Raw genomic sequence first — 13,263 nt, forward strand, 5'->3', positions numbered from 1 at the left:
TGGAATCATTACACAAGCCCTATTTTTGTTGATGATTCCAGGATGTAAAGGGGAGATAATTATAACGGTCGTAGATCCGGGCTAGTCAATTTAGAGACGATAAGCGTCAAAAATGAATTTTTGATAGCAGAGTGTTTAGAATAAATAATGTTAACCAAATTGTAGTATATGTCATAAGGTTTCCGTGCATATAAAGAATGCTGAAATCCGAGTTAAAACGAAGAAGTTATGACCTGTCGAAGTTTCGCGACAGATTCGGCACGACGCTGTAGGACGTAAATAGTGAATTTATGATAGAGCGATATTTAGTCTTAGTGATCTAAACGAAAGTTGTAGAATACGTTAAACCGAGAGCGTGCATTAAAAGAACGTCTAAATCTGACTTCGTAGGAGGAAGTTATGATTTTTCGAAGTTCCAACTTAGCAGTATGCAGCCCAAAGTTCGAATATGAGATCAAGTGGTTTCTAGACGAAAAAATCTAAACGAGAATCGAAGATCTCATCGATAGTAATGCAATGGTAAAAAGACAGACGAAAACGGACGTTAGATGAATAAACTATTAATTTCTAACAGAGTTTTCCTGTCCCGGCCTACTAAAAATAATATAATAAAAATAAAGTCAAAATTAGCCAACATAGTCTAAATGAGAGTTGTAGATCATAATCTCACCTAAGTGTGGATATAAAGAACGTCGAAAACGGAGCTCGTATGCGAAAGATATGAATTTCTGAAGTTCGGGGCACGAATCGCGACACTGTGTCAGAGTTCACGACGTGAACATAGGGTTCACGACGTGAACTCAGTGATGACGTCTCCTGGAGCCTTTCTGACCCAAGTTGCGATGACGCACCTGATGATGACTGAACTCACGAGGTGAATATTTGAGATTCACGATGTGAATCCAAAAAATGGCCCTATAAATAGAAACCGAAGGGCTGCCGACCATGGTTGCTAATTCCTTCATTCTCTCATTCTCTACACCTTCTCTATCCATCTTGAAGCACCCGCAAAGCCCTAATATCATCACGACACCCGAACGAGTCCCGACGTACCGAAGATCTTGAGAAGAAAAGAGTTTTGTGCCGAAGCTCTGCCCGCGAGAAGCCCGGTGTGTGAAGATATCCCGGTTTCATCGAAGAATACTACTTTAAGAGCCGTAGTGCTGTCCGAAAATCGTCTTATCAAGTGAGTGTATAGTCTCTTTCATCTTACATATAGATATGAAGTATTTTATAATATACGTGCTATGTGTATATGTATACTGTTTCTTTGTTTATTAAGATAGATAAAACATACCCGATCCGAGAATATGGATTAGGTAAGGAGGTAAATTTTAGATCCGAGAGTATGGATTATGTATTTTTGAACTATATGTTCATCCGATAAGGTATCATGTGCATAGTCCCTTTCATGGACATGATTTTAATACAAGTATTGATTAAAGTATTAAACATATATGTATGTGAAATATTTGTTATTGCCCGAAATATGTGTTAGATATATAGTTGATGAATTACAACGTGCGAATCAGTTATGGTTCAATATGTGTTAAGATGTGTATATATGATATTATTACTTAAAACTCTGTGTTATGTATACACTAGTTAGCATCGCCTAAACGGAGATAGTATCGAAAACTGATTATAAGCATTATAGGTTTGCCTAGTGATGGGTTAAGACTTAAAAAGGGATGTTTAGTTCAATTAAGTTTGGACATTAGGTAGCCTCTTATTAAGAGTACGTGTGTGGTGAGATCGATGATTGGAGGAGTACGTTCTACGTATAGAAGTACATTTTATGTACGAAGTCCTCTTCAAAGCCCTGTGTCTTAGGTGTTGCTTGTGCCGGGGTATTATTATGTTCTCGGGTACGATTCCTACGCATACCATAGTACTATAATGTGCCAGAAGTACTATCATGTACAAAGTCTTTTTGACACTATTGTGTGTCGGTTACGGGAGCGTACATGAGTATTCTATTAGTATTTCCCCATACATTTTATTTTGAAAGAGTTTTGGAGTCATCGTTTCTTTTATGAAGTTATCAGACGAGCTTCATATGTCAGCGTTTCCTTTCACTAAGTAGTCGAGGGAACTTCGTAGACTGCCTAATAAAGTGTGTCGGTAATAGACCACTACTAGGTATGTCTGGTGTTATATTGCCGGATAGGGTGAGTCTAAGGGTAAAAATACCTCACGATATTCAGGCCACTGCGAGGCAAAATTCGATGTTGGATAAGGTGAGTCTGGGGGTAAATACTTCACGATATTCGGACCACTGCTATGCACTGTTATCTAGATAACTACCCCTGATTTAATTGTATTGTGGTTCTTTTTTTTACGCACAAAGGTTCGTGGTGAAACTTATTCAATTCCCCTCATTTGATGTCTTTATTGATCCTCCTTTGCTGCCAGGGAATTTTCGAAGCAGCTTCGTCAGTTTGTTGTTCATATCGATTCCTTAGGCTTGATCTCGTAAGATCATTGTATAGGGTCAGTATGTGGGGATCGACGGAATGGGATAGATTGTTTTAGAAATATGATATATATATATATATATATATATATATATATATATATATATATGTGTGTGTGTTAATAATAATAATGGTCTTGAAGGATTTAGATATACATTATTATCACATTGTTTGAACTAGGTGTTCATTAAGTCTTTTCATATGGAGTGTTCATCAAGTATTTTGATTTAAGTGTTCACTCGTTGTAATCTAAATATCCTGGCACCTGCGCCTAAAGGATTATATTGGCAGCTATAAATTTAATGCCTTATAGATGTATGCTGGAAGCTATGGATTTAGTGCTTGTTGTATAAACCTCAGGCAACGATGGACTTCGTGCCTATTCCTTAGGTCAATCTTTAGGAATGAAGGATAGATGATTCTTAAGGTAGATCCTTAAGATTAAAGAAGATAATGGGGATGGGTAATTGGGTTGATTGTTTGATGATTAAATATAATAATTATATTATTGTGGGTTGAAAACCCTATATGCTCACCATACTCCCAAGCCTGACTCACTCAATTTCTTTGTATTACAGGTAGTGGCGCGAGAGCATAAGTTGGACAACTTGTGAATATGTTTTGTTTATATGCCAGTAGTTGTATATAACTGTTGTAAGACTTATAATGTGCCGTTTAATATTTTTGGTCTGTATCGGAACATGACATCCCGAGTTTTGTTATATATGAAAATCCATTTCTTGAAGAAATACTTTGATAAATCTTATTTTATCTTTTTGTTTTAGAACAAATTCCGCAACTCTTTTAATCAAAGGATTACTCTGAAATTATTTTAAAAACATAAATTAAATCGGTGTTTTCTGACCGTAAAAATAGGGATGTCACAATATATATATATATATATATATATATATATATATATATATATATATATATATATATAAAGAGAGAGAGAGAGTGTGTGTGTGAAAGAGTGAGAGAGATTTCACACCAAGTTTTTTATATATAAAAGAACAAAATATCATAACTACTTGTTGATAATTTTTGTATGGTTTGAGAAGAAGTTTGGTGGTTGATCCCCAAAAAAAGGAAATAAATAATTCCATATTTTCTTTATTTTTTTTATGGATAGAAAAGATAGGATGTGAGATATTTTTGAGATGCCGGCATGGGCTTGACCCATTTTTTTCTTAAATGAAAAAAAAAACCTTATATAAGAAAATTTTAAGTTATATCACATCCATCAAACAATTATGTCTATTGATATTTTTCTTTTTTAAATATTAAACAAAAACGTTTCATATGTTTTATCTACGTTATTCTTTAAAATAAATATTACATCATCATTTTATTTATTTTAACCTCAAATTAAATAGGATCTATAAGATAATTTTATGTTATATCATATCCATCAAAAAATTAAGTCTATTGATATTTTTCTTTTAAATATTAAATAAAAAGCGTTTTATATGTTTTATCTAGTTATTCTTTAAAATAAATATAACATCACATTTTATTTATTTTAACCTCAAATTAAATAGGATCTCTAATCGTTAACTTGTTATATATATATATATATATATATATATATATATATATATATATATATATATATATATATATATATATATATATATACCCTTAAGGGTATACAAGCTTAGGTACCCAAACCCATTATAATACGTCGTTTTGTTTGATATATTCATTATATTTTTCTTAAACTTCAATCTCTAACTTGATTTATTTTTAAGATTTTCAAAATTTCATTATTATCTTTCTCTTACATCACATCTTTTTGTCAAACACCTACTAGGCTATATATATTATAGTTGAAAATGAAAATTATGTAAAAGGAAGATAAATATGAAATTTATAAAAATCTTGGAAGTAAATCATGTTAGAAGTTGAATTATAAGAATATTGGACTATTACAATGTATATATATCATACAAAACAACGTAGTATGATGAATTTGGGTACCTAAGCTTATATACCCTTAAGGGTATATTCACTTTTCTCATATATATATATATATATATATATATATATATATATATATATATATATATATATATATATATATATATGAGTAGGATCAAATGAGAACACTTAAAAGGTTGAGAACGCGAGAACGGATCTCATCCATCTATTATCTTAGATCTAAGGCTATAATTAATTAGACATTTTGTTAGTATTAAAATGTTTAAATTCAATTAATTTGAATTAAAAATAAGAAAAGGGTATCATGGTAAATAATCATTCACTTATTTTAAACAACTCCTAAAATCACTCGGTCTCTCCCCACGGTTTTCTCTCATTTATTCGACCGCTTCCCACTGCTCCTTTTACATCGATTTCGGAATGAGCCCACCCTGTTCCACCATCGTCTCCACCAATATCTCCATCTTTTGTACCATTCTCGTCTCTGCTTAGTAACATCATCTCTATCCCCTAGATCCGAGCCCTAATTACAGAAACGACAATAATAGAAGATCAAGAAGGATCTCAAGTCCTCACTCTTCCGCCGCCTCAGCCACTGTGACAACCCTAGACAATCAAGGGTTATTCGATCAAAATCAAGAGAGATTATAGATCAATAGATCACACAAAGGTATATCTGTCTCCGATTACTTAAAACCTTGATGCGAATACAATTGTTTTTTTTTTTGTTCAGTTTAGTTGATTTCAGTGAATGTTAACAATGGCTGCCAGACTAAAGCTGTAATCTGTATCGTTGAGATTCGAAGGAAACCCTATAGTTTTCGCCTTCCGTTTTTTTCTTTATTCGGATGTTTCATTAGGGTTTCGTTGGGTTTAAATTTTAACGATGGCAACCTCTTTGAAATCAATCCATCCTGATTGGCTTCAATTTTGTGTTCATTCTCCAATTGGGATCTTGTATGAAGATGAAACCTAGAAGACCTCTTTGAAATCAATCCATCATGTTTGGCTGCTTGTTTACATATTTAGTTGCAATTAGTGTCATGAGCAGTTCTTCTTGCTAATCTGATAACTGTTGGACCCGATGTACTTTTCTTTTACACTCAGTAAGTTGTTAAAAGTCACAAACCCTTTATGTTTCAGTTGTAATCTTATATTAATACAATGTCAAATGTCTCATTTGCAGTTAATCATCAATGAATACTCCACAAGGATGGTTCGAGAAGAGCAAGGAAAGCAGCCATGGCAATATGGGTAAGGGGAAAAAGCCAAGTGGCGGTTGCCTCTTTTGATTTCACCGGAAACACAACCCCATCCTGTTAGTTATTCTTGGCAGGGAACGAAGAATAAGAAATGATAATTTTTACACTATTTTTATTTTGTATTTATTTATGAATAGAGTGTATTCATTTGTGAATATCAGTGTATTTATGTGTGAATGACTATTTAATTATACAAAATTGTTTTTTTTAACATTTTTGTAGATCCAATGAATAAACATGCATATAGTGGGAGGTGGGAGATTACCAAATGAAACACCGACACCAATAGATTTCGGAAGGAGCGCAAATATGTTTTATTCATTTATGATTGTAATTGTAGTACTAGTTTCCGTATAAATATATATATATATATATATATATATATATATATATACTGCTGTAACTTACTCATTTACTATTATAATTATATTCTTATATGAATAGAAATGTGTTTTATTTATTTATATATGAGTATTTTAGTTGATTTTATAATTTTTTTTCGAGTTTTATTCTTTTATTATTTTACAAGTGTATTCATAAATACATCTTAGTCAATTCATTTATAATTTACAATTTTATTCATTTTAAAATGAAATGTATAAATCATTATTTATGAAGATATTTTTAAAAAAAATAAATAAATGAGGTAAACCGATAAATTATTCATTCTGTTGATATTTGATTGCTAAAAATGAAACATAAAAATGAAAAATGAAATGCAAAAAACGTTTTTTTAGATAGAAATTAAATCATGATATTACTAATTATTGGTTCATTATAAGAATATGATCTAAAAAATGAGATATTTTGGGTAATTGTCATCATAATCACTAAAATTTAATCATAATTTAATTAGATGGTAAAATTCCATTTATGCCCTCTAAAAATGATTGGTCTACAACTGTTCTCGCATTTTCAACCTTTTAGGTGTTCTCATTTGATCCTCTCCCTATATATATATATATATATATATATATATATATATATATATATATATATATATATAAGCTCAAATAAAAACCGTAAATAGTATGAGAACGTAAAAATACTATGCTTATGTTATTATTTTGTAATAAATGTTGTATATGTGTATTGTTGAAGTAATTATAGTATGAATATTAACATTTGATTATTCATATATTCATTATAATGTTATTATTCTATTATAAATTTATGTATGTATATTTTTATAGTAAATTTTAATTTCAGTTTTACCATGCGATTATATATATATATATATATATATATATATATATATATATATAATATAATATAATATATCTTTACCTATATAAAATATTATATAAAACCTTCTAGTATAAATTAAAATTTAGTATAAAGATTTTTGTATTTTTACTATTTGTATTAAAGTTTTATCATGATTTGTATTAGGGAAATTTTCAATAAAGTCCTAAAATTTTGGTTTAATTTATGTTTTAGTCATAAATTAGTTTTTTTTTAATTACGAAAAAGTCATAAAAACAGACAAAATTTTGCATTTTGACCATCTTTGACCGGTTGGAACCGATAACAAATTAATTTGGGACTATTCCGTAAACTAACCAAAAATATTGAGAGTTTTCTGTAAACAAAAATCTTATTACTTTTCTGCAAAGAAAAACCTTATTATTATTATTATTATTATTATTATTATAAATATAAATAAATATATTATTTTTTTAATTCATTATTATTAATATTGTTAATAATACATATACACACATAGCACACACTAACATACTAATAGATGTGTTAACAACCCCAATCATAATCTTGATTTGATACCAGTTGCGGACCCAAATTTATGAAAATATATATAAAAAATGTCCGCCTACAAGTTGAGAATGATAAGCAAAAAAAAAAAAAACAACAAAAAAACCCTAAGAATTTAATGATAATATTGATAGTCTATGATGTAATATCACTATTTATAAATAGTTTTAAAATTAGACAACTTCTTTTAAATTGTTAAGTGTTAATATTATAAATTGAAAATAATAATAACAAGTGTGAAATGACCATATACAAATTGAAAATATGCAAGAAAATATTCATGATTCCAGTGTTTAAAGTACCATCATCCCTTCCACCTTCACTTTTAAAAATGTCTTTAATATATTATTTTCATTTAAACATATTTATATGTATTATTATCAATATTAGTAATAATGAATTTAAAAAATGGTATACTTATTTATATTTTTAAAATAACGATGACGATGACGATGATAATAATAAGTTTTTGTTTGCAGAAAAGGCATAATATATATATATATATATATATATATATATATATATATATATATATATATATATATATATATATTTTGCAGAAAGTCCAAATATTTTATGTCAATTTACGAAATAGTTCTAAATTAATTTGTTACCGCTTCTAACCGGTCAAATAAGGTCAAAATGCAAAGAATCTAAATCCTACCAATCCCACAACTTCATCACCCAAAATGTTCTCAGATCTTATTGTTATAGCTTGGAGAATCCAGTCAATAAGTTCCAATTCCAGTCTCAAAAATTGCATTTAGGGTTCAAAAGCTGTCATCATTTAAAGAATCTAAATCCTACCACCACCGCCACCAGCATTAGCAGGAATAACATTGATCGGAGCAGGTGAAGATGAATGTAATAGTAGAGGATATTGAATGGTTGGAGACGACATCGACAATGACGATGAAATGTTGTGACTCTGAACCGCTGATGAAAGTTCAGTTAGAGGTCTTGGGTGGTGATGGAGACCTGTTGAGCTATCTTGATGATGTCAGATGTAACATTATAATTTCTAGGTATTATACTTTTGGCCCTTGTGTCAATTTTATGTGCAAAATGGCCCCATGTGCTTGTTGCAAGAAACACGTTTCTGGCTCATTACGCCCCGCATAAGTATGAAGTACGCCCAACGTACTGGGTTAAATGAACGCGGGTGGCTAAGGCACTACGCCCGGCGTATGTCGACCTACGCCCAACGTAATGCGTCTAACTTAAACCCTAATTTATGGGGTTTAGACACTTTATAATCACACTTATGGCTAATGATACCCTCATTTCTCAGCCTCCACTGACCTTATAGCCTCATTTTGAAATCCTAGACCTTTCTATTGTGTTTTTTGAGCTCATTGTGTGCATCTTGGTGTGTTGTGGTTCATAATCAAGAAGAAGGAGTCTGGTGCAAGGTTGTGGATCAAGGAAGAGCTTGTGGATCCTATTGCAGACTCTCTACTCCATTTCCTGCTTGTTTTAGGTAAAAAGCTATGACCTTGTTCATTAGAAGCTTAATTCTAGTTTATAAGGATTTTGAACCCTTTTTGGCCCCATGAATGAGATATAGTGGTTTGACACCACTCCAGAAGCTATGAGTTGCCACTCTTGTAGTTTCTGAGGTTCAAAGTCCATAAAGTTGGCACCTTTAGGGTTGAAAATCACCCATGCATGGGATTATATCCATTTAGTGAAAGTAGAGTGCTATATCTTCAAGTTGGGTCCTTTTGGGGCATGCAAAGTCACCAAGTTAGTGAATTTATGGTTCTAGATGCTTATTAAGGGCTAGATATGTGGTTTGGACTTCTGGTCTTAAGAATTAAGAGCTTAAAATGAGTTTTAGTTGAATGGGTGAGTATGTTGGGCGTACAAGTCTGTACGCGCCACGTACAAGCCATTTAGCGTGTACGCTTAGCGTACAACTGAGTATGCCCCACGTACTCAGTCTGTTGTATTGGGTTTTGTATACTACAACATCCTATGGTTCACATACAACCCTAAATGCCTTGGATCTATCTTTTCTCTAATTATACATGTAATGGTATTTCCAAAGCATTAAGCCTATAACTAGCATGCAATTGACATAAATAATATGAAATAATAGTTAGGATGACATACCTCTTATGTAGCTTGAAACCTTGTTGTATTTGGTCGGTAAGAGCTTAGAACCAAAAGTATGAATGCCTCAAATGACTTACAACTCACCTAGGACAAAGGTGGCTCTTGAGAGAGAATCTCCATGCACCAAAAACACCTCCAAGAACTACAAGTGTTACAAGTGTCATTTTTAGGCTATGAAGAACATATTTATATGTAGGATTCTAAGGGTCATAGGTATAACCCAAATCCATACCCATGGGTTTTATAATCCATGGTTCATGTGGCCCAACTCTTTATGTATCCATACATAAACTTAGTCCAACATGGATCATAATCCCACCATATATAAATATAACTAGTTACCATAATTAGTCCCTATAGATTTAATTAGTCTCTTCTGATCACTAAATTAACTCCAAATTAATTCTTGACCAATACTATTTAAAACATATGATTTCATATTAATATATTAGAACTTATAATATATTAATAAATCATATATAACCTTTTCTCAAGAGTCCATCCTAACAAATTGTCTTGGTGTTATGCAACCCAAATGGACCATGCTACTCTCGGGTCAAGTACATACTAATAATAGTTATGGGCTTAGACATCTAATACAACAGTCTTCCACTTGGATAAGTCTAAAACTATTATTGCAAGTACGACTCCAAAATCCCGACTAGCAATCGTAACTCTTAAGAGCCGTTGTCGAACTCTGACCTAGTCAATGACATGTCCATTAGATAAGGGATCATATATTCTTCCATTCTAGATATCATATGGACCGAGGCATGGATTATAATCATTCTCTCTGTCCATCTGTTGTTTCCCGATTTTTGATTTATGACGACCGACTAATTGAACAAATCAAATCAGTCCAGGCCCGACCGAGCACTTGGGGTTGTCATCACTAAATCATCGAGGGGCCTACAAATATCGCTTTTATCCCTCCAGGGGTAAAAGGAATGGATAAACTTCAACTCATATGCTTGCTCTATTTACTTATCAAATCACACACAACAATATGTTTTAAAACACCATGTTACTGGTGTGTTTTCACATTATCAGTGTGCAACCGACTTGTAGACTGCAACTCATATCTCTCTGTTTGAAGAATATAAGATATTATCGTATATTGATCACTCATGACAAAATCCATGAAGTGATTCAAATGAGCGTGGGTTTAATCCAATACTCGAATCTTATTCCAGGAGCATTCATGAATATTGCAACTATGTCTAAAACACCTAGACAAACTACATACCCATTCATGACAGTCTTGCCTCAATACCTACTTCCAAATTATGATCGACTGTGGATGGTTTGAACAACCTAGTTATTCGAGAAGTCAAAACATGCAAAGTGAAACACAAGAATAATACTAATCCTATATGACCCCAAAACTTTTAAGTCATATTGATTACTCATTATTCATTGTATAATGTTTCGAATAATCAACTTAATACTTGAACTAAAACAATAGTTGTCCCATGCTACAAGCATGAGCACTATGTTTACCTATGGTCTTTCTTTGTGGAATAGATCAATTGAAAACATTTCAATTATGCTCATTTCACAATTCCAAATCCTTATGACAAATGTAAGAATACAAGATTCTTTACCAATCTGTTAGATTCTAAACTTATATGCAATGATCCTCTTGTAATGACTATGCACAAAAAGTCACAAAGAATTTGCAACCAGGGGCAGACGCAGGAATTAGTAGTAGGGGTTGCATAATTTTTTTTCCGGTCAAACATAATATAAAACATTAAAAATAAAATCCGGTCAAACATATTATAAAACATCTAATACAATTTTTTTCTGGTTAAACATAATATAACAATGATCTATTAGAATTTAAAATTGTCGTCTTCGTGCAGACATCTTTTGAAACCCTCCATTACTTTTTCATTCTCAACTTTCGCAAGTGCTTCGATCTCGACATTACAAAGCAATGCGTCGTTCAAAAATTCATCACCAATTTTGTTACGTAAGTCGGTCTTCAAGAGCTTCATCTTTATAAAACATCTTTCTCCACTTGCGGTTGCTACGGGTAATATCAAAGCCAACTTTAAAAGCTTATAAACTAAAGGATAAGACCGATGCTTCCACGTACTAACCATCAAACGAGAAAGGTCGGAAATTCCTTTCAAACTAGTGAAGCGCTCATCTTTGATGCAAGAGTGATAAAATATCTCAAGTTGTCCTTCAAGGTCTATCATATCTGAATCATCAAAGTCATACTTGTATAACTTACCCAACTTCAATAACTTTGATCTGTCAAATTGTGCAAATGAATCACAAGGGATCAAAGCACCCATGTATTCTAGTAATTGGGTGCTTGTTTCACTAAATCGATCCTGATATTCTATACGTTGCACATCTACCACCGTGTTGAAGATTTCAACCTCAAAATGAAACCTATTAGTCTTTGTAGTCCTACGTTTTCTCGCACCAATATACAACTCTTCCATATCTAAAGTATCAATTTTGTGTGTTTGACAAAAAGATGATACTTTTGGCAAAATTCTAGCAAACCCTATGTTTCTAAAAGACTGCAATGCCTTCATTGTCTCTCTAACGATTGAAGTCGCTTCTAAAATGTCTAGATCTTTTCTTTGAAGTTGCTTTGACAATGTACCCGTGAGGTGTAAAGTGTCATACATCATATGTAAGTAAAACACGAACTCATACGATTTAAAATATGCTAAGATTCCAGATGCTTGTTGACGGTTTGCCAATGACCCTCCCTCCTCTTTCACAAAATCTAAAACTACAAGAACATCTGCAAACAACTTCATCAAACTTGTGAGTGTGTTGAAATGTGAACCCCATCTTGTTTCTCCCGCTCGAACAAGTGTTGTCTCTTGATTTAACCCTCTTCCGGTTTCAAGTTCACCACTACACAGGCCTTTTTGCACTCTTTCTCTTGCTTGCTCTCGTAGTAAGTCTTTTCTTTTACATGAGGCACAAACAACATTAACCACCAACAAAATTTGCTCAAAAAAGTCACTAACACCATCATGCTTCTTTGCTACAACCACAACTACTAATTGAAGTTGGTGTGCAAAGCAATGTACATAAAAAGTTGTGTCATTCTCTTGTAATAACAAAGCTTTCAAACCATTGAATCCCCCCCCCCCCCCCCCCCGCATATTGCTAGCCCCATCGTAACCTTGTCCTCTTATCTATTAATATATATATATATTAAATTAAATTGAAATAAAAAAATAGTAAAGAATAAATTACCTGACTAAAACTAAACTTATTACTTGTAAGTACTTCATTTATGGCGTTTTTGAGTGTCAAAGAAGATGTATCCTTCACGTGCACTAGTCCTATGAATATTTCTTTCATAAAGCCAAGACTATCGACATAACGCAAAATAATAGCCATTTGTTCCTTTTTTGAAACATCACTAGATTCATCAACTAGTAGAGCAAAAATATCTTGACCAATCTCTTCATGAATACTCAAAAGTACTTCTTGTGTAAAACATTGCACAAGTTCTTTTTGAATTTTAGGGGAAATAAGTTGATTGTTTTTAGGAGCATTTTCTAAAGTATTGTTGAAAATATCTTCACTAGTCTCTCAAATGGCTTTTAACACTTCAATGTAAAGCCCTCTATTTTTCGAGTTAACCGACTCGTCATGACCACGAAACGGTAAACCGGTTTTCAATAAAAGTCTAACAACAATAATAGAAA

At 32.1% G+C, this 13,263-nt stretch overlaps 1 protein-coding gene across 1 annotated transcript; it reads right to left on the reverse strand.

The window, feature by feature from the left end:
* Positions 1-11,406: 11,406 nt before the first annotated feature.
* On the reverse strand, positions 11,407-12,952 carry LOC145075929 (uncharacterized). Its single transcript, XM_079021994.1, has 2 exons — positions 12,806-12,952; positions 11,407-12,744 (listed from the first exon to the last, which is right to left on the reverse strand). The coding sequence occupies exons 1-2, from the start codon at positions 12,950-12,952 to the stop codon at positions 11,407-11,409; spliced, it is 1,485 nt and encodes a 494-aa protein (XP_078878120.1).
* Between the last annotated feature and the right edge of the window lie 311 nt (positions 12,953-13,263).

Source organism: Lactuca serriola, chromosome 9 (genome assembly GCF_051521515.1).
Source record: "Lactuca serriola cultivar US96UC23 chromosome 9, Lser_US96UC23_V15, whole genome shotgun sequence".
Taxonomy (NCBI): domain Eukaryota; kingdom Viridiplantae; phylum Streptophyta; class Magnoliopsida; order Asterales; family Asteraceae; genus Lactuca; species Lactuca serriola.